Source organism: Vidua macroura, chromosome Z, assembly GCF_024509145.1.
Source record: "Vidua macroura isolate BioBank_ID:100142 chromosome Z, ASM2450914v1, whole genome shotgun sequence".
NCBI lineage: Eukaryota > Metazoa > Chordata > Aves > Passeriformes > Viduidae > Vidua > Vidua macroura.
In genome coordinates, this window is record NC_071611.1 from 69,931,180 (window position 1) to 69,958,637 (window position 27,458).

General features: G+C 35.3%; 1 protein-coding gene across 2 annotated transcripts in view; it reads right to left on the minus strand.

The window, feature by feature from the left end:
- Positions 1-357: 357 nt before the first annotated feature.
- The window catches only part of FBXL17 (F-box and leucine rich repeat protein 17), a 278,048-nt gene continuing 250,947 nt past the window's right edge, over positions 358-27,458 (minus strand). The window contains exons 8-9 of one of the 2 annotated variants that reach the window (XM_054003150.1): positions 17,978-18,120; positions 358-5,069 (exon numbers count right to left, since the gene is read on the minus strand). In XM_054003150.1, the coding sequence (XP_053859125.1) occupies positions 4,932-5,069; positions 17,978-18,120 (281 nt within the window). In that variant the 3' untranslated portion in view covers positions 358-4,931. Of the gene's footprint in view, positions 5,070-17,977; positions 18,121-24,329; positions 24,509-27,458 lie in introns of those variants that run through there. The other variant, XM_054003151.1, reaches the window with a different exon arrangement.

Sequence of the window (27,458 nt, forward strand, 5' to 3'; positions counted from 1 at the left end):
TGGAAAATACATCCAAAGAGCCTAGCACAGGGAGGCTTTTAGTAAATCAGGACTTGGGAATATAAGACCCCATAAAATATGAGTCACAAAATTTGACCATGTACTGACCCTGTTTAGATTGGCAGAGCTATTATCACAAAGAATTATTTGGTTTTTCAGTAGTGCCAGTCTATGGTAGATTCCACATGCTCAAGCTTGGAGCATATCCCAGGGTGTCTGTGGTTTGAAAAAACAGCTTCACATCTCTGCTTCAAAGTATACCAGAACTTCAAATAAAAATCTCAGTCACCTATAGACTGACAATATCACAGATCACTCAGGGGAAAAGCTGTAAGAAAAAAAATTACAAGAGGCAAGTTAACATTGTTTTAAATATTTTATTATAATGGACTCTTTAAATGGATCTACTTTAAAGTGACTCTCTGCTAATATGGGGTTTCATAAATAAGCAGCATAAACCCTCACGTGCTTTAAAATACAAATCTGAATGTTTACAAGGTCAAGTATCATCATATTCTTTTCATGCATGCTCTTACCACTATTGTTTTGCAAAGCATTATTTTGTTAATAACCATTTCTTTATCAAGAGGATGGTCATGCGCAGAAACAAGCTTCCTGGGCAAATGATCAATGCCCCAAGCCTGTGAGTGTTCAAGAGGCTTTTGGATGATGCCCTTTGTTGCTCAGCGCTGTCAGATAGTTCGACTAGTTGGTCACTACAGGTGCCTCCCAACCGAAATATTGTATCCTCTCCTATCCTATCCTATCCTATCCTATCCTATCCTATCCTATCCTATCCTATCCTAATTATTCATTAGATGTAACAGTCCTTTTCCTTTCCTTGTTCAAGATCTCATGACCTGAAGAAAGCTCGCTTTGGGCTTCTGTTTTCATAAAACCGAAGTGTATGGGACCTGCTGCTTCTCTTGATTTTGCTCATGTCAACACCACAGTTTAGGAAGAATCACCAAGGCTGTATTTATCTTGATAATGTGGGTGGACATCATTGAGCTCATGAGGAGCCCAACTGAGAGCCTGAAAAAAATTAACTGTTTGTTAATTATTCTTACCAGGGCTATTTTCTCATTTAAAAGGGATTAAAACTTGTTTTCGTAGAACCAAACAATATCTTGGGTTAGACCAGGCCTTAAAGATTGCTTGGTTCCAATCCCTCTGACACTGGCAGAGACCAAATTGCTCAGAACTCCATCTCGACCTCGATACCCCCTTGATATGGCATCCACAGCTGCTCTGGCCAACCTGTTCTAGTGCTTCACCACCCTCACAGTAAAGAATTTCTTCCTTGTAACTAATCTAAACCTACTCTCCTTCAGTTGGAAACTATTTCCCTTGACCTGTCACTACATGATCTTGTAGAAATTCTTCCCCATCTTTTCTGTGGGCTCCCTTCAGGTCCTGGAAGGCCAGAGCTACCTCATCCTGAAGCTTTCTATTCTTCTGGTTGAGCCATCCCAATTCTCTCAGCCTTTCCTCAAAGCAGAAGTGCTCCATCCCTCTCATCATCCTGGTGGCCTCCTCTGGATTTGCTCCAACAGGTCCATGTCTATCCTTTGCTGGGGAGTGTGAGAGACTGAAATGTTAAAGGTTAATGACTGAATTAGCCACTGGCAAAAGCAGCATGTGATTTGCTGGGGGCAGATTTGCACCCTCAGCCAAAGCGGGGAGGTGAGCTTTTGGGTGTGTGGTGGCAAAATCTCTGATCTGCCTAAGAACAGCCAAGGCACAGAGCAGGTGAGCGAGTGGAGGATGATCACCAGTGAAGGAAGGCCACAACAAAGCAATCTTTCTTTGGCAGCAAGCTGGGTTTTGAGCCATGTAACAGAGAAGGCTGATAAGAAGCAGATCAAGTGAAGTGGGATAAACTTTTTACCATGCCCATGTCCTCCCTTGTACAACCGACTCAGGTGTAAAATTCCCACCTGGGGTATCAGGATATTCATATGTAAGCCTGAACAGACTCATCTCATCTGATGGGGCATAACTGGCTCAACTACACAGTTTTGGTATTTTTAAGAGAAATACACTTTATTCCTGCTCAAAAACTACTACAATATGCCTAGTACTGCACAGAGCACCTGCTAAGAAGGGAGGTATTCCATCTTGGATTTGGTATTTCACTACATTTCCCACTAATCTGGGAGCCTGGGCAAAGTGACTTTGAACCTGCATGAGAAACATCACAGTAGCCATTCCCCCTGGTGAGACAAATTGCATGCGAACACTCCCCTCCACATAGCCTTTAGGTGGTGAGAGATGGCTGGAATGACCACCAGGTGAACTGAGTTTGCTTTAAGCCTTAATTACACCTGGATTTAAAGAGCAAACGAATTAAAATAGACATTATCTGTCTTTCTCCTACAACCACCTACCTCTTAATTCAGAAAACACTTAAGAGTTTGTCTTAGCCCTTCCTGCAGGCTGAACAAGCCCATCCTAGAAATGGTTCTGGTAAGACAAGTGCTGAGCAACAGGTTACCCTATCTAACAGCAGGTTCCCACAAAGAATTTGGAGGAAAAAAGGACTTTTTTTTCTAGTAAAGTAGGCCTTTTGGACCTAGGGAATCCAGAAGCTGCCTATGAGTTTTTAAGTTCACTCTATGTTTTGCGTATGAGAAATTTTTTATTTTTACAAGAGGCAGTAGCTTTTCTTCCACCATAGTGATATTTTCCCTGCATGACATGTCAAAGATGAGTGTGCAGTATTATTTATTCCTCTAAAACTACTTTGGAAAATATTAATATAAGGAAATTAAGGAACTATCTGTGTCAACACTGCAATTAGAAAAACATATTTCAATCCAGGGTTCTTATACCATATAAAACCAAAATTAATTAGTCACGGTGAGATCTATTGATCAGTATGTTCATAAAACTGAGAGATGAAGAGTCAGTAAAAGGCGAAACTACTGGAATAGACTTATATGACTGAAGTAAATAGAGATGACCAACCAGACCCATAATATTTTAAAAATCTCCAAAGTTACAATACATTTTAGATGGAAAAAAAAAAATCTATGGATGTCATCTAGTTAAACTCTGTCAGTCACAGCAGGGCCAATTTACTAAGGATCATCTCCAGTTGAGTTCTATCTATTCAACGATGGAGATTTCAGACTCTCTGTTAGTACAGTCTAAGTACAGTTAGCAGCACAGATAAACAGAAAACATCACATCTTTCTTATTTTATTAAAATTTATTGTAAGATCAAAGGTCTCACAAAAAAATAGAAACTTACAAATTGTGTGAATAGTTTTAATGCACTCATAAAGAGACATTAAAAGAAAATTGACTAAGATTCTGTACTATATCTGCAATATAATTCACTGGCTTTATTCTTAAAATATTGTTGCCATTTAGGAGTAAATAAACAGCATAGCATTACACATGTTCACAGGTATTTACCACTTATTTTAAACAAAATCTTTACGATATATTTTTTTTCCAGAGAAATTAGTTCATCCCCATTTTGAAAAGTCTAATAAGAAAACATTCAACATCCTCACTGGAAGTAGCGTGAGCTGATGTTTCTGTTGTAAAAAAATTATGCTATGGAAATCAACAAATAGCTTTACAGGGTTATACAGCCATACTAAACAAGCTTCTACATTATGCTGCATTAGGCCTTCTGGATTAGCAAAACATTTTGACAATAATGGCAACTTTTCAGCTGAAGCTTAAGCATTTCATAGTTTGGATTAAAATGCTGTAACCTTTGAAAAACAAATATCCAGTGTTACACACCTGACAACATTCTTAACTAAATGGTAATACTCTAAAGGTTAAGGCAACTCCAAATTGAAGCTGCTATGTCTGTATTTTTCACAATTCCCTGCTCAAATTTAACTCCTTAGAATGCAATGTGTGAGAGAGAGTGAGAGAGAGGCTGTGTGGTACTTGATTGCTGTTTGGAGTTAAATCATAATAGTCCCACAAAGAAAATTAATCATTTTACGTGTTTAATTTGGATATTTTCTTGTACATACTGTATTAATAAGCATCTGATCCTACAAAATGATACCCACTATGGGACTCATGTTTAGGTGGCCTTCTCAAGGTAAGCACTATTTGCATTGGAAGATCCATTCTAAAATAAAACCACACAGAGAGGGATCCTGTTATTGACTTATACCCATTCATCTGAAATTTCCAATTTATCAAAAGAACAGTATAGGTAGAGGAGACAAGTTCATTTACAATAGACAGTAAATTTTTTCAGGCAAATATAATATGCATTGACAACTTATTTCTGATAGTTGGTGTGTTCAGTTATTCTTTGTCTTCATGAAGTGTAGCTGGTTATTATTGTTAGGGTAAGCACTGTTACTCATTATTAAAATGTCAAGGTGGAAAGATTTTAAATCACTACAGTTTCTTATATTTAAAGAAAAAAAAAAGGGAAGGAGTTGATAAGAAAATGGTAATTCACTGTAGATTTTCTTATTACTCTGCGTCTTAAAACCTCTTGTATAGCTTTAGTAAATCAAAAGCATCAAGCTTAGTGCCCAGTTTCAACACAGGCCTCTGTTGATCAACTGCACTGGTGCTAGCACTGAGTTACCATTTACAGATCAAAGGAAACACACAGGACCAACGCAAAGTAAACAGAGGAAAACAAGCTTAACATCTATAACTCAAACTATCCCGAGAACTAGTAGGAATTCACTTCAAGAAATTTGCCAAAGGCTTTTATAACTTTTATGCAAACAAAACCACAATGCATTTCTAAAGTTTTGCTTCAATATTTGTACTTAGTTGTACAGTACGTTAAAGTCAGTGTACAGCTTTTGCCATTTTACTGTAACCTCTGTAAACTCACAACTATATTGCATCATATGAAAGGTTATAAACCCTTCTGCAATCCCCATTAGATCTACTGAATGCAGCAGAGTGGAACATGTTGGTACAGAAAGTTAGGAGCCAGAAGACATATTGGGTGTCCAGCCCATTTGATAAGCCCGCTCCAGTGTTCTCTTGCAATCCTGCAGCACAGTACTGAAGGTTATATGTGGATATTGCTGCACCAGCTGCTCCACTGTGGCCTCGTTCACCTGCAACAGAAGAACACAACCTGTGATATGCAGAAAGTGAATGAAAAGGGTAACATCAGCAAGCCGGAAGAAGAGAAAAACTTTGGACTCCTGGGCAGACTTGCAGGATGGGGCTCCTTGTTGTTACTGTAGGTTTGGGTGCATTTATCACAAAATAAATATAAAGAAAGTAATGTCCAGTTAGAGAATGAAGAAAACCAAAATCAAACCCCATGCTTTGATTTCATTGTAAAGGAAGAAGTTTTATCAGTGGTTAAACAAAATACTGCCTAGAATAACAGATTTCTAACTTGGAACAGAAGCTATTTACTCAAAGTTGCTCAAGCAGACATACATTTAAAAATGTGAGATATTTTTTGACTTTGGCAAACGGAAATGGATTACTTCTATTAATTAATTAATGGTACACTTACGGAGACATTAAAAAATGCTAAGTAGTAACTCCACAATTAACTTTACTGAAATAAACTTGCACTGTATGGTTGCTATCAACAGGTGTTCAATGCAATAGATAACATGAATAAAGATGGGGAACAAATATTAATTATTCTATGTTGCAGGTAGATCAATTATTCCTATATGTCCCTTTTTACAAGAGGCAAAAGTCCTGCATCTCTTCACATACATCACTGGCAGAAGATTTTATTTTAGCCTTCTTTTGAGAGGATAACACTGCAGAATTGGGTTCAATAATTAAAACACACAAGATGGTTGGATCTGGGATGTCCTTCTTAAATTTGAGATGTCAAAGTTAGCACTTTTATTCTTCATAAGACAAGGTAATCAGACAAACCCAGCTAAACCTAACACCTTTACAACTCCAGTGCTGGGATGGGATTAATTTGTCAATTATTTTAAAGATTATTGCAGTTCATATCACAGAGGTAAACGGCTTTCTTCAGCCTTTAGACAAATAAAAGATTAACCTAAGAACCATGACTTCTATAGTTGGCTGTCTTTGAAATCTTTGCTGAGCAATTGAGCATTTTAAAATGCACTGATACTACGGTTACTGAATCACCTACATCAGCAGCATGTGCAACTGATGGCATTGTTTGCTTTTCTTCCCTCAGTGTTCCACATTCAAGGCCAAAAGTAAAAAGCCAGACTGAAATGTTTACTACCATTACAAAGATCTGTCTTGTGAAAAAATATTTTAAAGCACCATAACCACAATATCTGATAATATTTTTGTCCTTAAAAGATAACAGGGAGAGCTTCCTTCTGAGCAGTGATTGCACCCAATGACAAAGATAAATGAAAGGTTTAATATCCAGTTCTTCTACTTTGATAATAGAAATACTCAATCTTCATTGGAAGTTTCATCTAGCTGAGACTGACTTGGATAGAAAACTGGTTTAACTTCACGGCACAAACTGTACTTCTCTGGCAAATTGCTATGTTACAGTAACATTTTTCAGTGCTAAAAAACAAGAAGTGACTTTGAAAAAGCAAAATGAAATCAGAGATAGCACAACTCCCCCACAATATTTGATATTTACAGCTGAATACATACTTGCAAATTGTAAGCTACAATTCACAGAAATATTGCTTGGAAGGGAAGAATCCCCAAAGTCGCAGTAATTTGCTACTTTATGCCTATCCAAAAAACAGTCAAAAGTCTCTTTTCATTAGAGTTATGCTGCAGAGACCCATGGCAGAATCTATCATGCTACCAGAAACTCCTCTTAATGGTTAACTCAGCCACAACAAACAGGCTTGCAACTGACAGTGGCTTATTTGGCTCTTTCTTAAAACTTGAAGAAGATGCATTATTTATCTACTAGATAGCTGCAAATTTTGCTAGTACATAGAAGTTATTGTGATTTAGCACATACCTATTTGGCATTATTTGTTAGAATAGCATTGATATCATGGCTTTAGAGCCAGTGCTATAAACATATTCTCTGTTATAAGAAACAAATAAGGCAAATCCATTACAAAGATGATGCTCACACACAGGAAGGTAGTAAACACTCTCCATGCCCTGCTGTATTGGACTCAGGACATGTACACAAGGTACAGCCTAGCTAGGTTTAAGCTGATAACTACCAGGTTAACTTAGATACGGTCCATGTATCAGGAAGACAGAGGATGTTATAATGGTATCTTTTAGTCTTAAAAACCTATGAAGAAATCTATGGTAAACCACCTCTGTTTGTCCCAGTTTTTTTCTGATACAATTATTACTAGATAAAATTTTTTGCTATTTGCTATTAATACTTTACTAAACAGAAGAAGGAAGCTTTTGGCATCCAAGTGCCAAATACAGTTACAAAATAAACATGACATGAGAAAGCCTGATAAAACCATTGCAGAAGTGCCACTGACAAACAGCTGTTTTATGACCAAAGCTTGAAGAGTAGTTTTTCTCCATTTTTTACTGGAGCATTAAGCAAATATTTTAAATTAGGCAACAACTTGTGTTATAACTTGTTGTTAAACAGTAAAGTAATGACAAATCCTATGGATGTATTTGGAACGATAACATTTACAGAAAGAAATTACTTTGAGTCTGAAAAACTGACTTTACTCTCATGAGAAAGGAAAAAAATATCTTACTATGCTTCACGATAAATGATCGAATATATGTAACTTTAAGTTAAATATAAGTGTTTTTAATCCTGAGAGTATAAAGCAAGGAGTTAAAAATTATGCCAAACTAAATTCAATATAAGATTACACAACAGAAGGAGAAAAAAAAAAAATTGGCAGTGGGACAAACAACCTGGATCCAGATGTGGGAAAAAAAAGTACTCCCTATCTGAAGATCTTGATACCTTTTCTTTACCATGAGAAAAATCAGGTCAGACACTAAAACAATGAAAAACTTTTAGTATTTAAAATTCTCCATACTATTGGACTAAAACTGCACTATCTGAAAAACAGGAAAAAAAGAAATAAAATTTTATTCTTCGTTAATGAATGTGAAAAGTCATATCTAAGTCAACTTTGTTAGTATCCTTGTCATCATTTCCCTAGTGGTAGAATTAAGATGAAAAGAAGTCTTATGCCCTGCCATTAGAACACAAGCTTCTGTCTCTTTGTTAAGATCAGCCTGGCTAGTGATAAAACAAAAGTACTGAATGTCATTCCCAAAATAAGTTCATTACACAAACAAAACAATTTTCCCTTCTGAGGTTAAACATTCTTGTTCAATGAATAAAAACTAAAAATCTCCACATCTTTAAATGCTGTAAAATGTATTTTTCTTTCACAGAACTTTCATTAATCTTCATCTTTTGAGCTGTCAAAAGAAAGACTACTGTCTGCAGATAAACTACTTAGATTATCTAATACATAATCATTCATCTGAATTTGAATAGCTCTTCAATTATATTTTAACACATAATGAGAGAATGCAGCCCGTATCATTAAGCATGAAAGTAATAGGTTTTTGCAAATCCTGGTCATCAAACAAAAAAAAAAAAAAAAAAAAAAAAGCAACAAAGACTGGTTTGAAAATTATTTTTTCTTTCTGAAATAAGGATTTATCTCAGGCCAAGGAATAGATTGAAAAAACAAAACAAAGGAGAATATGGTTTACAGAAAATGGCAAGACTAAGTGGTATCATTTCTCTTTAACTCAATTAGAGCAGTTACCTAGAAGTCATAATTTTGAATACTTTTTGCTTAAAGACACTTGAACCCATATTGCCTATTTCCCAGAAGAATGCACTTGACTTTATGACAAATGTTATCTGGGGTAGGACCTCCTTAACTTCTTCATCCAATGACAGTGTGGTTGTGTAGACAGTATTTAAATATTATCCGTGCTAGAGAACATTTCTCATGTGATAATTAGCAGTTCATCTTGGAAAGAAGAACAAGAACACCCTTCTAGTCCCTGTGAAATAGTACACTGGCAAAAGGGTTTTGTGAGTGCCTCTTTGGAAAATTTTCATCATCACTCTGCTATGTACACACAAAATATGTCTGAAATACTGAGAAAAATGGGAAATCAGTGCTCAACACTCTTACTCTCCTTTAGGTAAAATGATCTGCCCATAACAGAAAGCCTGAAAACTGCCACCGATCTGTAAATATTTTTCCTAGAATAAAGTAACCAACACTTATGAGCTGATTTTTTCACTCTCAGGGTAAACTGAAAGCTATTCACAATAAAATGTTCATACATATTTTGATCTAGCATGCTATATTTACTCATCTAGTCCTGTTGCCAGTATTTACTGATTTGGGACACCACTTGTCTGACACAAAATATCTTCAGAAATTTATGTTATGCCATCTTCCACAAGTTTTCATGAAAAATTCAAAATGCAAGCAAAAATAGTTATTAGATAATTTTTTTTCCTTTTAAATCTGCTGTGTCATTTGGTTCTAGGGATAATTTCAGCACTGTTTTCTTTAATTTCTAGCTTCTAAAATTAGGAATTTCTAGATATCAAATTATTCCAAAGGGCTAGGATTTTTTTTTTTTTTAACCTAGTGTTTTCATTACGTTCCTACAACAGATCTTATTAAATTCAAAGGATGAATTCAAGTTTTCCTAATCCTGTTAAGGTAAATTAGAGATTACATTTGAAACTATCAGCCAAACCAGGCATTTCTTTTTAATGAGACTGATACCTTCATTCACTGCTCAGGAACAGAAACAGAGGTATAGGGGCTTTTCCTAAACAGGACTTTCCTAGTTATTTTTCCTTAGCTTGTCTTTAGTTGATATCATATCCTGGAAATCTCTGGAATTGAACACTCTTTGACTAAATTGCCAACAATTGTAAGATTTGGTACTGATCTCCAAAACTCCTCTGATAGGTGCATCAGGATCAGTCTTAGAATGTAGTTCTGACTCTAAAGCTGTTAAAATGTGCCAAGAATGTCTACATTATCTAGAGCAATACTGAAAAGGAAGAGTAGAGTCATCACTTAAACTGCAAGTTTTATGCAGCTCTACACAGGGTATGAGTATTCAGCATTTATCTAAAGAGTTTGATCAGTCGTTTTCAATAACAAAACCAAAAAATCTTCACATCTTAATGATTTCAGTTTAATGACCAACTCACTTGATAAATGAAAAGAAAAAGTTATCTCCATTGCAAGTTAATAACTGAAACCAACAAGCAGTTATATAAATAAAAAAGCTAAAGTTTGCAAAACTGGATTAGTGCAAAGGTGCACTAGAACTTCACATAAAAACCTGCTTGTGTTCCTCAGACCACCATTAAGGGATGACAGATAAAATAATTTCTGCATAGCATCTAACCTAGCCCTTGGAAGGGGCATTGGCTGGCTGATTTCTGAGGACAACACAGGTTGGTATCTACAGTTATGCAACTTTATAATGATTTTATCAGTCATTAATAAAAAAATAACAGATTGATTTATAACACCCTGAGTCAGCAATATCTGCACAGAATGACATTAATAATACATAGAACTGCTAGCTTAATCTTAGAAGTCTGGTACTTGCTAAGAATTTTAGGGAGATGTTAGCAGATGAGAGGTAACATTTGGACCAAAAGATTTTGAGGACTGCCATACATATAGTTAGGTTAGAAAAATGGCACAAGTATTATCATAACATTACTACATACAATCAATCAGAAAATCAACTTCACACAGAATAAATGCAAATGGATTTGAATCCAAAGGGCTTTCTTACAATATTGTTGGCATTTTACTTATGGAGTGGTATTTCAGCATTAGGGCTACTGGAATTTTTGTGCACTTCTGTCTCAATACTCTTAGAGAAGTACTGCATGAAAGCCAAATTTGTATGCAATGGTCAAAGAAATGACTTTATTGTCATTATGTGTATCCATAATGATAGATATGGAAAAACTCTTTATGTTCCTATTTCTCTAATGTTTTACAAAAAAATCCAATATATACACACTTAGTTATAAGCAAAACATTTTCATACAGCCTTTCTCTTCTCTATGTTGTATTTTGCTTCCTCAAGCGAGTGTCTTATAAAAAGTGTACTTTGATTTTTTTTTTCCTGCTAATAGTTGAATGAATTATATTCCCAGGTGGCCCAATTATAACTGTTGCCTGTAGCCATAACAAAATTAAAGATTTCTGGAAACGTTTTGTGTGAAGTTGATCAGCTAAGGCAGACATACTCCACAGAGTTTCAGTTGCCCTTATGCCCAGGGGCAGAACCCTTGTTTAGGACTTTAACAAAATAACAGCATTACCAATAATAGCACAATATCCTATAGTCCAAATAAAGTCCCTTACAACTTGAGAAAATAATGTATTTTGACTTAGAGGATGCTGTTATTGGAAAAAAAAGGCAGAAAAACAATCACATATGCACACACACACAAACACTTTATTTGTAGACATATAAATAATGAAATTGGCAAGTACAGAATATACAGTGCTATTTTATCATGACATTTGACAACTTAATTGTGTTAAATCCTAGCAATCAATTACCCATTTATATTTGTAAAGGTAAAGGAGTATGTAAACAGAAATATCTGCAATCTTTTCTGCCATGTGAATTGAAATAAATGGAATGCACAAGTCTTCTAATATTCCATGGCAGCACTTTTGGATTTCAGAAGTGTGGCAAGGTTGCTTGTGGAGTATACCTACTTTACAGTTCTTGTTTAAATCTCACCTGAAAGGAATGAAATTCATGATTGTTGTTGTTTTCTCATGTGAATGCTATTGCCTCAAACTGCAAAGTAGCAAGACCAATTTCAGATCTCTGTGAGGATGCACAGTTTTCTGCAACACACTATTTTTTATTGAAGTTGTGTAAGTAAAAAAGGTTTCACTCTCAATTCTCTGCTTATTTTTCTATTAAAGCAGAGAACTATTTTAAAGGAGCCTTTCAGTTTGGCTGGTTATTCAGTTTGCTAATTCTGCCCATTTGATCAGATGAACTTCTAGACTCCACCTATAGAATATTTCCAGGTAAAAATATTACCAGTATTATACATTTCAAAAACTTTTTTCTTCTAAAAATTGCAGTTAATAAAGATCCAGAAGCAGTGAAATGACAGTGGTAATTTATATAGTGATAAATATTCTTTCAAATTACTTTCTGCCTGTTGAATTAATAACACTGAATATTTTCCTTCCTACTTGTCTACATTAACAATAATTTGAGCACATTACTGTAATACCTGTCAAAATGATGGCATATAAAACTAACAGAGAAGTGTTTCTCATAAGTTGCCAGCTGGTAAAAATAACTGGAAGTTCCAGGGAGCAATGCTTCTAAATAAATTTCTCCCTTTTAAATTTTTATTATTCATAAAAATGCTGATCAGTTCACATTGCATTCTTCCTTAATAGTTGGCCTTATCATGATTTTGAACTGTTGATCATCACCTGAGGGTCCATCTTTCTCTTAGAGAATGACATGGTTAGATGGGTGCTTTTTAGAAGCAAGGACAATTTCATTAATTCTGGAAAATTCTATATTCAGCCCAGTGACATGGTACTGCTGCAGAGGTATCAGCTTAGAGAATAAAAATCTTTTAGCAAATAAACAGTTAAACTAGAAGAGCAAAATCTTTAGCTTGTATAAAAACCCTTTCTTTTTGTGTGTGTTTTAGCAGATGCTTTCGTTTACACACATAATGGATCTGTTACCCTAGTCAGCTAGGGGGAAAAAGCCAAAAGTAGTATTGTTCAGACTTTTAAAATTGTATTGAAAACTGAAGTGAAATAAATGCTATTCTTCTTTTGTTGTGGGATAGCTGTGGTTTCCTTCTAATGAGATTCACAGATCTCATGAATCTGAAATCTTCATTATTCATAGAGAGATGTATAAATTGCAGCTCCTACATTATACATATAAAACTTAAAAAAATACAGTAATTCCTTTTTAATATGCAGCAACATACTTGAACAAATTATAGCAATTTAAGAGAAAAAAAGGGCTACAGAATTTTTCTTAAAGAGAAGGATTGGATATTTTCATTCCTCTTCAAATCACAAAACCATAATTTCAAATCTCAAAGTGAACCCCTTGTAATATAAAAGAAGAAACGGTAGCAATTTGGCAGGTTTTCTGATCGGGCTAATGACAGCATCTTCTGAAAGTGGAAGGCAAATTGCTGTGATAATTACATTAAAACAAGACATGGTTCTGTATTCTCACTCTTCTGCCATTGATTAAGAACAGTTTAGCTCAAAAGTATATTGGAAATTGAAAGATGTATCTCTAGAACCTAGGATATATAAAAGAGCTAATGCTTTTTCATTTATCTTCAGTTGCAGACTAGCTGTGTAAATTAAAAGCTTGTGAGTGATGGATAAAAATGTTTCTCTTAAACAACAGGAGCTGCATTCCGAACTCCACTAATGATAACTCCACTAATGATTTGTGTCTTCACTGAATATGTATTTACAAGTATTTGTAAAGCAGGTTTTGTAGAAGGACAAAGTGATAAATTATATTAAAATTCCACATATTGTCTAAAAATCTTATTCTTACTTAAGATGCAAATGATTTCTTAACTGACTATTTTTTATTTTTAGGGATCATCTATCTTCCTTCTTCTGGGAACATAAAATAGTTTATCATTTTGTCAGTTGTACTGACCATCAACTTCTGTGCTCTAATATCTCAGCAAAACTAGAATAGGAAATATATGCTACAATTTATCTGAGAAAGTAATCTGGAATAAGCTACAGGCTTTCAGAAGTATTTTCATGAAAAGCAACCATGTCTTTTCTGAGAAATTCATCTCAAAAAATGGAAAGAAAAAAAGCAAGGAAAAAGAAAACCAAGGAATAAAGGCAAACATGATTTATTAACTAAGTTGTGTATCCTTTCACAGCCAACTTTGTTGGACTCTCTACATTTAATTTCATTCATACATAGTGGTGAATATTGAATTTTGTGGCCTCTGTTTTTCAGTGTCATTTTTCTGCCTATTTTCCCAAGAAATGTCTCCTGCATTTACGTGGGAGCACTGTTGATAACCGCTACAAATTGCACCATAGTTATAGGAAAAGGATCTTGAAATATGAAAATTGTGCGTGAGAAAAGTTGCAGGAAGATTATTGTGACATATTGTTCAACCAGTCAAGCTATCACCCAGAAGAAAAAAAAAAATTTTAGTCCCTATTTCCTAGTTGATATCCAGCCATTTTCCCCAAGGGTAAAGATTTCAAGCTGCCACTATTTAAAACTGTTTCACTTCTTGTGAGAGCACAAGAAAGAAGTGCTATAAAGACATCTTTCAAATGATATAAATAGAAATAAATAGTATAGAGAACAGCACCCTTTTACTCCATTTTTTAAAATATGAAATACAAAATATACCAAAATAATTAATTAATTAACTAGAAGAAGTAAATAGGATTTAGGTCAGTTTAATGATAGGAATGTACAGTACACTGTGTTCAGAAAGAAAAGCTTGAAATGTGCATTTAGATCTGTTATTTTGAAGCAGGCATCATTTTATGCCCTTAGGATGCAAGAAAAGCTCTTAGGAATTCTGATGTCAGTGTTTGAGGGAGGAAAGAAAGCATCCTGTAACTATCCACACCTTTCTCGAGGTACTTAAAGTAATTAAAGGAAAGGTTCAATTATATTTAAAATATCCCCTTTCCTAAGCTGTGATAAAAAATACAGAGTTACAATTAAAATTTGGTTGGAAGAACGGACAGTCATGTTCTCATTCTGCTGTGGGGAACTAACCTGAAGTGAATTTAATATAACCCCTTGTTACGCTTTTCTTGGTGTTTTCTGGCGTGACAAACCAAGAGCTGCTGTGCTCTCAAGCAGCACCAACCCGCCAAGTACTCCCACACAGCCAAGTCCTAAAAAACAACCTTGGGCCGCAGCCCCCAGCAGCACAGCAGTCCTCTGTGCAGAGGAATGGGGAGTTTGTGGTTGCACCCTGCTCCCAGAGCACTGTGAAGAGGTGACAAGAAGGAACAAAGCCTGGCTCACTGCCCCTGGAAGCACGGCACCGCGCAAACACAGGCAGGAATGCCAGAATGCAAAATAGAAATGCCTTCTCTTTTGTGCCTTCTCCAATGACAAACCTCTAAAATGTCTTGCTTAGGCCTCAAATAACTACTGATTTTAGCTGTTACTGCTTTCAAAAGAAATGGAGACGCGGAATGGCAACATTTTCTTTCTATGGAACACATGACTTGTGAAGTCCTGAGTGCTGCCTGGTGCCTGTAGAGACGTACAGATGTACACAAAAATTTATTTGCACAGTCGATACAGAGAGATCAGAAGGGAGAAGGTGCCTAGCTGCTTCAAGTACCTCTTCATGTTGGTATGCAGACAAGTGGGGAATTCTGTTGTCCAGAACATAGGTATTTAAAAGCATTTAAAGTCTACTCTAGATTACTTTCCCACTTCAGGAGGTCTGGATGATAGTTTCTCAGATGTATCTTATCTGATACAGAAAAGTTTCAACTGAAATATATGCTCTCATTATGATGACCTCATAGTAAAGCCAGGATTTTTTAATGATATTTCTCAATATAATGTCATCTATTTTAAGGCAAAGACCATATTGCTCCTGTGGTGTGCATGTTAGATGGTAGGAAAAATGATAAAAAAAGAAAGGTCACGGCAACAGCAGTTTGATGAAAAATGAATAATTTGATTATTTTCATGGTGTGGATCAATAATGCTTTGCATCTACTGAAACACATTGCCTGGAGGCACTTGGATAATCAATGGCATAAAACAGAGACTGCCTTTACCCAGGCTCACAGCCTCTCTTGATCTTTCTGGGGAGGACCCTTGACGCCTCTAATTTATGTCAAGTGCATATCAAAGAAATTCCAAAAAGCCTGGCTCATAAAGAGTGTTTTAGTGGTACCCATTTGAAGTCTACTTACATATGTTCCTTATGTAACTGTGTTTAAGTACTTCCCTTCCAAATGCCTGGGAATTCTTAGAAAGGCATAAAAGCTACCTGGCATGAGCATAGCAGTCAGTACCTCAGAAAAGGAAGCTTGGTTAGATGAGACAAATCTTCAAACCTCTTCACTGCAAGCTGACAACAGTACAAAGACAAGAATTTTGGCCAACTGGGAGTGTAAATAAACCCTTCTGCACCACCCAAGAATTCTCTTTAATGATGTGCTGGACACTGACATTTTTAATTTAATAGAGCAGCCACTGGAAAAAATTAGTTCTGCATGATACTGGGGAGAGACAGTTGAGAACACAATTTTGTTCAGTAATTTCTCTGTTCGTTTGCAGTGGAAAAAGGGAGTTGGCATCTTCTAGCTGCCAAAAATCCCTTAAGTCAAGGATACTTACTTCATTCTGTCTGTGGAGCTATTCTTCCCATCAAGGCTTTGCAAACAAGAAAATAATTCCCAGTGGTAGTCCCACTACTACACTGTTTGCTGTAACAGTGTTTACGAATTTCTTAACATCTTTTAGCTACCATACTTTGAATACTTGCAGATGTGCACACACACACTCAGAGACACAGAGTCAACAATGCTTTTCTATCTTCCCTGAAGCTTTCTTAAGTATTATTTTTTTTTCCTTTTAGCAGTTGACTTCCATAACACAAAAGATGTTGTATACTCCTCTAAAGAACTAGAAAAGCATTTACCAGCAATTAGAGGAATACAGACTGTAGTACATGTCTACAAAAACGACATATAGTTTAACTTATGAGGCAGTAAAGCTTGTTTTCAACATCAAGATCATTGATTTTCTATAGCAGTTAAAGACAGGATAAAATTATCGCACTTATTAGATCCTTGTTGATTGTTCAGTATTAGCTAAATTAATAAATACATGTGCAGAACTGGTTAGATGATTCTGGGTCAGATCTAATTCCCAAGGTCAAGTTACCCTTTTAACATTCTCTAAGTGCATAATCTTAGCACAATCCATCAAAGAGATTCACACACTCTTTTTGTCTGTTGGCTCTTATAAAACACTAATGTTTAGGAGATCAGAGTGAACTCAGCTTTGATAGACAGAGCAATTCTTCCAAAGTGCTCAACCTCCTTGCAAACTAGAAATTGCCTAAGGCTGGCTTTGCAAAATGCAATTTCTAATTTTACCACTGACCTGAACATTATTATTCCTTGCCATTTGAAATACTGTATTTTGTCACTGTCTTCTACAGTGCACTGCGAAGGATGCAAGGTATTGGTTTGGAGCATGAAGTTTGTTAGACTAAAACCTGTTTTTCCATAGAGTGCATCCAATCAGAAATCCACAAGCCTGAGAGATGCTTATGACGGGCATCACAAGTCAGACATTTTGTTGATGATGACTGGAAAATAAACAATTCCTGCAGGGTTATGTGAAGACTCAAGGTCAGAGATTCTGGATCTCTGATGATTTTTCTTTAGCTATTTCTAGTGTGTTCCCAGGCCTCTTGATCTCTCTTCTAAACAGGAACACAATTTCTGAAGGCTATATACATGGTGAAGTGCAGATGGAATGCCTTCTCCTTTTTTCTTCTAATGATAAAGTGCTAAAACTTATAGACATTCTTACTATTCTCCAAGTATAAAAGCTACATAGTAAGAAACTCAATATTTTTTTCTCTTTTTAGCATTATGCTAAATCAGTCTTGAAATAACACTGAAGATTTTTTTTCCTTTCTTTTTAAGAAAAAAAGTAGTCTGTCACAGTTATGACATGACATGCCAACCACTTTCAGACAAAAATATTCAAAAACTATCAGAGGATAGATTTTACAAAAAACTTTTGTGAGCATCTCAGGCTGTGAGTGTAACCTACAGGTGTATTTTGAAAATCTACATCAGCAAACACTTATAATGCTCCTTCTAATCCTCTGTGTGTCTTTTGAGCTGCCTGTGTGAACACAGCACACCAGAACAGTTGCTACAGTAGTGAATACTGAACTTTTTTGTTCAGAAGAACATAAATCCTGCTGCCTCCCTCACACACACAGGAACACTATCACACTCAGAATCAGGCACTAGCTCAGGCAAAGGCTCCTTACCTGATCACATCTCATCAGTCCCAAGTATCGGAGGGATTTGCTGCGCTGAGCGATCTGGGTGGCTCCACGGTCTGTGATCTCTTTGCACCATCCAACATCCACCGTCTCTATGGTCATGCTGTACCTCCCAATGGCTATCAGAGCTGGAAATACATGAAAGGCATGAAATACACAGCTCTGCAGATGGCAACCTCAGCTCCATGCACACACTGAATAATGCTGAAATTGAGTTTTGAGAAGCAGTTCTCATGCACTTTGTAAATGACATTATATTTCATAATTCTCAAGAATGTGAAAGCTGTCTCTTCAAATTGGAAGTACGTACATGTCCAAACACACACAAACACACAGATAAACATATTTTCCTATATATTTTTCTACCAATCAAGATAAATAGACCAATTAGCAGACATAACCTATAAAATTATTTTTATTACTTTTTTCAGAAGAAGGATCAATTAATAAAATTGAAGTAAGTGCAAAATAAAACCAATTCTATTGCATTTTTCAGAGAAAATAACTGACTTTATACTACTAACACTTTTTTTTCCAGGAAAATAATACTGCATAGACAGCACTGAGATTAACAGGACATTTTGTTAGTCAATAAAACATAGTTTTAGAAAACCCTGCAGGAAATCTCATGCCATACATTCTATAATTATATTCTAAAAATGCATTTTTTCTTATTGTTCATGTTGGTGATGTAATAACAATGGTATGTCTGACTTTCACTTTTTGTTCACGAACACTTTTCCAGTAAAAATAAAGGAAGAATTAAAAATATCATAAGGAATTAAAAGAAAAATTTGAACCTTTATTGAAGGAAAAGAAAGAGGATCTGGAACTTCTGAATGGGCTAAAAAAAGCTATGTAGGAGAAAGACAAGGGATCTGAACTGGCTGGGAAGGTTTTGTCATGATATGACAATGACACAGATTATAAAAATCACTGGCACCCTGGTTGCCATAGACTATAGCACTTTTCAGAAATATGGACTCAGGAATTCAAGCTGGGATTTATTAACAGAAATTTTAGCAGCTAAAATCTCAGTCTAAGAAAAAAGGCCAAGGTTTCTGGTGTAGAAGTCAGCCACCTGCATATAATCACGGGGTAGGATGTTCACACAGTTTTTAACTCCAGTTATAAGGCAGCTGTTGAAAAGGAAGATGAAGGAATGACTTATTCCAAGTAATGTGTGTATCTTTAAAGAGATGATTTTTCAACAGCTATGGGGCTGTTCTGTTCATGCTACATTCCCAAATGTCAGGAAAAAGAAAAATAAAAGAGGAATTACAAAGACCTGGTAGCTCTTGATATACAATCGATCTTAGCTAATCGATTGATATTGATCTTAGCTAATCAGCATGTAAATGAGATCTAGAGGAAGAGAAAAAGAACCCACCTCACCTTCCAGTGGTTCTTGAAAGAGCTGTATTGCTGGTGTACAGCAGTGAGGGTATTTGGATTATTTATAAATATCTAGCTGGACTTGATTATCAAACAAAATAAGCCAAAAGATGCCAGAAACATTCTCAGAAGTTGTGGAAGGGGAAGTAGTGCATAATTTCTTTCTTGCAGCAGTTTTCCAAAATATTAACTGAATTTTGTTACTGACATATTGAATGTACGATAAAAGCACCTATATAGTTTCTTTATGGTTTCACTGATATTTGTAGGACAATAAAAATTTCCTGGTCTCTTTCCTCTACATCTCTTGAAAAGAAGTCCTAATTTTGCAAAACATAAATATATATATAGCAGAAAATAAACTTTGTACTTTTTTTAGACACCTTTGAAAATATCACTATAATAAAAGATATGGATAGTCAGAAATTTTCTGAATATATTTTTCAACAGGAAAAACTATAGTAATTATGCATTATTGTACCTCCACACAAAATGTTATAGACTTGAAGTAGTGCAAAAATACTGAAAGCCTATTTATTCTACACTAGAATAATGTAAGTTCATTTGAATATTTTGCCACTGTTTTCCTATTTTCAGTGCTTCTTGTAAAACTGACAAAGAGAAGAAAATCAACAGAGAATACTTTCATGGAAGTGCCACAAGACCATCAGAACACACTGACAAAATCTGTCCCCAGATTAGCAGACATCTCTCTGGAAAACCAGGTATTTTGACAAGAGCATACAACGTTATACTGAAGTCATATACTACAGTTCATCTATCAAACACCAAGGTATGCCATTTGAAAACTCCAGTGACCATATTTTCTGGAAATTTCCATGTGTGGAACTGCACCTGTACAAGAACACTCTGGGTTAGAGAATAGACACACTATGAAGTTTCTATCAGCATTCAGCAGTGGGAGATAAAGAAAGGCCATGAGAACCAGTGAAAATGTAACAATAGTTTTCCAGAACACTTTCTTCACATGAAAAATGTGGCCAGGGTTTTTCTAAACTTTATGCCTCTGTACTCTCGTAAGTTCATTTGATCAGTCTTGTAGCCCACAGACATAACATCTATAACATCCTGTGGCATGGAATCCTGCAGTTCAGGATTCTTTCCTCTTTCAAAAATCACCTTCCCTTCTGGGAAATGCTTCCTGGAAATCCCAACAGACTGTATCAACCAGGTCTCCTTTATTGCTTCTTGACTTCTCCAAAGTACTGAAGTACAATCTCTCTTAACAAAAGCTGTGTAAATTCTTCCTGGATATGTTGCATTTATTCACATGTTCACTAACTTTCCATATAGTAACTAACTCGCCTTATACAGACGCCAGATTTATCAGTTAATATTTTTCTGATCTTCCCTGAAACATTTTTTTTTTAAAATACTTCTGCACGGCAATCCTGTGGTAGTCAGGCAGGTTTAAGTGAAGAATTACACAGTGAAGCTAGGAGCTTGGCTATTTCATCCTCAAGTTCTTTTACTGTGTACATACATGTCTCCTGCTTGTATGAGCAAAACACTTTAAGCCACAAGTTTCAGCTAAGAAAATGTTTGCATTGCTCAACAGCTTTTCTTCCTCTGTGCATTTGCCCACAATAATCAGAATACACTGCTATTCTTCAAAAGCTGAGCAGTAATTTAACAAGGAAACATGCAGCAAAATGCTTACAAAACTAAGTTTGAATTCTGTGACTTGAGAACTTGTAGCACAATCAGCAGTGAATAATCAAAAGTGTGTTTCAACACTAATGACAGCCGGGCTTAAAAACATGGTCAGCGATCAAAGGGAAGAACCTGACACACTGGAATTAAGTAGAGAAGGATACACAAAAACACTCCGAGTAGTTAGAAGATGTTGGCTTTGACATATGAAACTCTCTTTTTTTTGAATATTTAAAAAGGCATCCAATTATTTTTTCTCCTTTTTATAGTCCCATTTATTTTGGCAAAAGCAACATACCATATTTCTTTTTCCAGTGCTAGGTTTGTGGAATGGAAATCAACTGATGTACAGCTCCTACTCTGCAGAAGATAAAGTGTAATGACTCCAACTGGAATTGGAAAATCACCCCTACAGCCTTGAGCTGTATCAAGCAAAACTGTTTTTTCGGTTGTAATGGTACTTGGCTATTGAAGTTGAAAGGACCAGGTTTGTAGAAAAGGGAAACATCTTCTGGATGATCAGCTGGAATAATTGAGAAAACCAGACAAATTCTGCCCATAGTGCACTACCACTAAGAGCAAATTGTAATTTAACCTCACTTTATTTTAAACTGATTAAATTAAACTGACACATGTAAATGCATCTGCTGCTATAGACAGAAATGTCTGTCAGAGGGAAGGTCTCTGTTCTGAACCCAGTGACTGCTGTGTGGGTGTTGGCATCAAGTCTAAGGTTGCTACAAGAGAAAAAATAAAAATGTCTTTGCTATAAGCAATTGATATTTGGGCTACTCTTAATTTAATTTGAAGTAATTTTTATGTCTGGAAAAAAAATACCCCAGGTTTTGCATAATATTACCAAATACAACTTTTTGGAAATCTGGTGTATAGAACACAATTATGTCCAACTAAAAATATTTTTTAATGACATGGACCTACTACACTGTAGAGTGCTTCATTAATCAATAAATCCTATTTCAATTTAACTGAAAATAAACCTCTGTAAGGCTTAATTGTGTTTCTGTTTTCTTCCTGTTATTACCTAAAATGCAAATGTAAAAGGCACTGCATTTGGTCAGCCTTCAGTGAAGCCTGGACAAAAAAGCTTTTAAAAATTAATTATGATTGATATCATCCTTACCAGTGCAGTACAGACATATATGAATTCATGCAAAAATAATTTTTGCATTTCTTTCTTTCTTTCTTTTTTTCATTAATGTCAAAAGCACTTAAATGTGCAAAAATTAGAATTAAAAATTTCCAATCTCTCTAAGGGTTTTAGATAGAGGAGAAATCACTTGGTCAACCAAGGATTACCAAGAAACAGTCTTCTTACAGAACTTTCCATTATATTTTTATATCTATACGTTATGTAATATATATATATAATTAATATTTATCTATTAATACCTATATAAAACATAAATTATACAAAAGAACATACTGTATTATCTTTTAATTTATTATATAGCCAAAGGCCATTAAAGTGGCTTTGACAGTTATCTACTGCCTCCTGGGGAGCCTAATTTATAAAAAAACTTCAGAAGTTTATGAGAGTTAAAACTGCAATAAGCAGATGCAATAAAAATAAAATTAGCAAAGAAACCAATACATTCAGGTGTTAAAAATACGGTGGAACAGATCAGCTTAGTGGATTTTGAAATAATCTTCTGCTGTTGTTGGCGTTACAGAGTTACTCTCATTTGCCTGAGTTATTTAAAATATGAGTGGACAAAGCTCTGGAGAGAGAAGAAAATATTCTACAAGATAAACCAAAAATAGGCAACCTAAAAAGTCTTTTCTATCTTTTATTTATGTTGTTCTATTCAATTAGAAACAAAAGACAAAGTTGAAAATCATCCAATTATAAACATCTGAATTCACCAAAGTTTTAACAGTCACCAAAATTATTTTGATATTTCATTTAAAGTGATTTGTGGTAAAGAACTTTAAAATTAGCATGCAATTAGACAAACACTTGAAAATTGTAAAATACTGTTGAATATAGACAATACACTGCCATCTGATTTTAATATATTATTATATTTACAAATAGAACCCTTAAGTTATATATGTTTGTAACACTCCCTACAGTATAGCTTAAATATTGCTTATACATAGAAAAGGCTCTTTCTTTACAAATGCATGCCTATAAAAACTTAAATTAGGGCAACAGAATTTTATTCTCCAGAGCAAATCTTGCTGCCACGAGAAAAAAGCTCCATCATTTTGCCCATGATACTAACTGTGCATGTTTAGCCCCTGCACTGATGAGGTTGGTGGTTGTCTGCCATGCAAATTCCTGAATCCTGCAGTTTAGCTAATCTGCCATGTGCAGAGAGGCAGTACACGCCTATTTCCATTTCCATGTGTCAAAAGGTGTTTAGCTGCTGCAACCATGCACAGCAGTGGAAGAAATCACTGCTTCGCTACCTTGCTCACCCAGCAGAGGAATCATAGCTCACAATACATATTGCTTATGCCTCAAATGAAAGTCTGAGTGAGACAACTTTTTATGCGATTCATTTATTTTTGTTTTGAAATTGTAAGGGTTTGATGACTAAATTAATGTTTCTTCATCATATCCTGACATAAATAATGCATTGAGCACTGTAGTTCATTTTGTAACAAAAAAAGGCTACCATGGATGTATCAGTCCAAAACTCCAGTTTGTGCTGGTTTCCTGGTAAAAACTCTAATTCTGCTCAGGCTTTTACACATCCAGCTGACAGGCAGTATGGCATCATTTTTAATTTCTTTATAATCAAGACCTCTCATAACAGCTACATTTCAGTGTCACCAGGAAATAGCAAAGCAAGACAGACAGATCTTTACAAAAACTGGCATTCTACCAGGAATCTCAGCCAACTCCATTTACAGTCATGCACTTAAGTACATTCCTGGTTTTCATTGCAGTTCCCTTGAAATTAAAGTGAAAACATAAACAGAGGGCATAGCCCTGAACTTCACTGCTGTCATCTTATTGCTGTCAATCTTTATTCCCTGACTAAATTCCCATACAATACATCCAGGTAATAGACCTATAGAGCAAGCAAATCTTTTCCCTATGGTACTGAAGTGATGCAAAAGGGAGATTGGTCAGTGCTCATTTAGAAAATATTTTACACTACAGGTATTTTAATATTTATAGCAAGGGCTCACAAAACACAGTGCCCAGAAAGGTATGTGAACAAGTAAATATTTAATCTTTCATAAATCCTAGAGAAATTTAGAAGCAAAGCTGCCCAACCTCAAAAGTTTTCCCAGTGGAATACTGTATCACTTCTCAGCATGGTCAACCTGCATTTTAACACACTTGGTGTATTTAGTTTTTTCCTTACTGTCTTCATCTGCCTCAGGCTGCTTGAGATCTCCTGTGATAATTTTACTGTTGAACCTTTGTGCATAAGTGGCTTGGGCAACATTTCTTGAGAATGAAGGATGGGACTGCAACAAAACGCAGAAAGATAGGGTGGCATGACCACAACAGGAAACCAATCTAACCAGATGCCTCAATGAAATGAAAAGGAGACAGACTGTACCCCTTGAGCAACCCTTTTTTCCTCTAAGAGTTTAGAAAATCTGGTTCGATCTCTTCTCTCTGAAATAATATTTTGACCTTAATTTGGGAGTGTGGTGGAAAACCACTCCAGTAGCGATACTACTGTAAGTTTCAAAAAACCCAAGCTGTTTGGAAATGGTAACACATAAATTTATGTATTTTTGGTTTAAATTTTGAAGATAAAATCTCATTGTTTAACGTATTTCGTACCTAAAGAACCATAAGGAAAACGCCTAGAGGAAGAAGTCCCAAGGACTGAAAAGACCTCATGTGAGACGGAAGATGACAGAGACACCTCTCATGCAAAAAAAACCCAAAAAGACAAAAAACAAAACAAAACAAACAAACAAAAAAAACCCCAAAACCAACCAAACAAAAAAAAAAAACCACACAAAACCCCAAAACTAACAAACAAACAAACAAACAAACAAACAAAACCCAAACCAAACCAAAAAAACCAAACAAACAAAAAAAACCCCCAAAATTATTTTCTATATAAAGCACATTTCATACAGGTAAATATTTTTTCTTTCAGAGTCACAAAAATAAATGGTATATTTATTTTTACTTGGCTATGATCTGGTTGTGGTAACCATAGTAACCATAGTTACCATTAAGTTGGTACAATATACATTGCTGTACTCAATGCCAACTTAATTAACTGATACAAAGAAAACAGGCAACTGCTAATCAACTTTTATCCTCCATGAAACACATGGCACTTAGAGAGCTATGACTTCCCAAGTAAAATTTATCTTATTGCTTGATTAACTTATTCATCTTGGCTATTTAATGCGACTAAAAATATGTACAAATCATAAACATTTGTACAAAGGTTACTACTTGTTGTCCTACAATATAAGCAAAGCTTTGCCCTGAACTAGAAATTAAAATTGAAAATATAGAAAAGAATGATCTTTCAAAATTATCTTAAATGTTACAACTATCAAGCACCTGTTTCTCCAGAAGTCCATACTAAGAACAAAGCTAACCTATGGATAGTCATGGAAAATGGTTTGTTGTGTTTTATATGTATTTCTCTCAAGAAAAAATCCAACATTGACAGCAATGAATTAATCATAAATACATCTGCAGTCTAAATTAAATCTATTAATCCCAAATGTAAGCTCTATGACTTTTCAGCCATTTCAGTATCTTTTACTCAGTGCATACCAACAACAAAAAACAAGTGAAAACAAAGCATCCCCCCTCCGAAATCTTCAAAACAAGGATTCAAAAAGACCGTAGTACTACAAACTGAAAGGTATGCAGCATAGTTACTTCTGTCCTGGTTGCAGACCTCTTATAAAAATATTAAAAAATAACCATTTCAGAAATGGATTGCAAAAGTGGTTGGAGTTGCTGCTTTTAACCCCTAGGTCTTAAGCTAAAATAGCCCCTATGGACCAAGGTGTTATATACCAGCTCAATTTTCATTTTCCTGGGGACACTAAAACATAACTCATTTTCTTTGCATTATTTTATGCTGAAGTAATTTCCATCATTGTCACACACATAGTCTAATTATCAATGGAAGGCAGTAATCCAAGAAAATCATGACACCAATTTTCCTGGAAGTCACATCTTAAAGACAGAAAGACGACTGGGAACACGCAGCACTGATGTAGCAAGTGCAAACCAAGCCTTGTCAACCTGATTGCCTTTCTGTCATTAGAAACCTGACTCTGTGGACATGGATATGTAAATTTCTTTTTTTTTACATCAGAAGAGTATTGAGAAGAGGTGCTATGCACTCTTAAAATGACTTCTTCCAGTCTACAGACAAAAACGTTTTTTTTGTCACATTAACGAAGACACCAAAAATTAACTGAACCCTTTTAATCAGGAACAAGGAAATTTAAATACTGTCTTTTCAAAACAAATAATGTGTCTTGGGCTTATTTAAACAACACATACCTAAACTCTGAGAGCTGTAACTCCAAGCTGCTGTTGTATGCAGAAGCTTAGTAGTATTCAGATACAACAGCCACTATTGAAGAACAGCATAAAGCCAGATCTGTAAACCTGAATGATCTGAGATACATGCAATGTATTAACCTAGAGAGATAGGAAAGAACCAACCTGTTTTAAAATTCTGAATTGTTTGGATAACTGGTGTATGCACTTCTCCTAAACTTCTGTGAATGGTTCTAAAAAGCTATTCCTTAGAGTACTCCAGGAGTTATAGATACAGTCACAGAACACAGAACATCAAATATGGAGATGTAAAGATCACTTAATGTTTTACTGGAACAGTTTAAGATGATAAACAGGTAGAAGTCAGAAAAATCACTTTGTAACACTTAATAAAGATACATTAATTAATATACAATTTTAGGCTATTAGACAATAACATGTACATTGTACATATGTAACTGTACATATGTGATACGTACACCTAAATAATTCAAAATATTACAATCACTTATTAACAGTCTGGTGAATGAGTTACGTTTGTCAAGTCCAAATTTCACAGAAGAAATAAAAATTCAGAATGTAGAGGTGCTGGTTGTCAAAAAAGAAGAATTTCACTTTAGCTCTTAGTCACATGGGATTGTAGAAAAGGGGCTAGAGACTAAAGACGCTTTCCCAGAGAGGGAATTTAACGGTTTAGCCTGTTCAATTGCGAGATCAGGCAAGATTAGAGCGCGCCTCTTTGGAGAATGACAGAAAGTAATCCTAAATGATGTGGGAACACACCCTTTTGTACATTTAGCTTTGTCTTTCTCTCCTAAGGAATCTAGCTACTGTATTCTTCTGATTAATAAATAGTGACTTTGAAAAGCCTGCTCGATGGTCTGCAAATACTTGCTGAGACAAAGGATGACAGAGGTG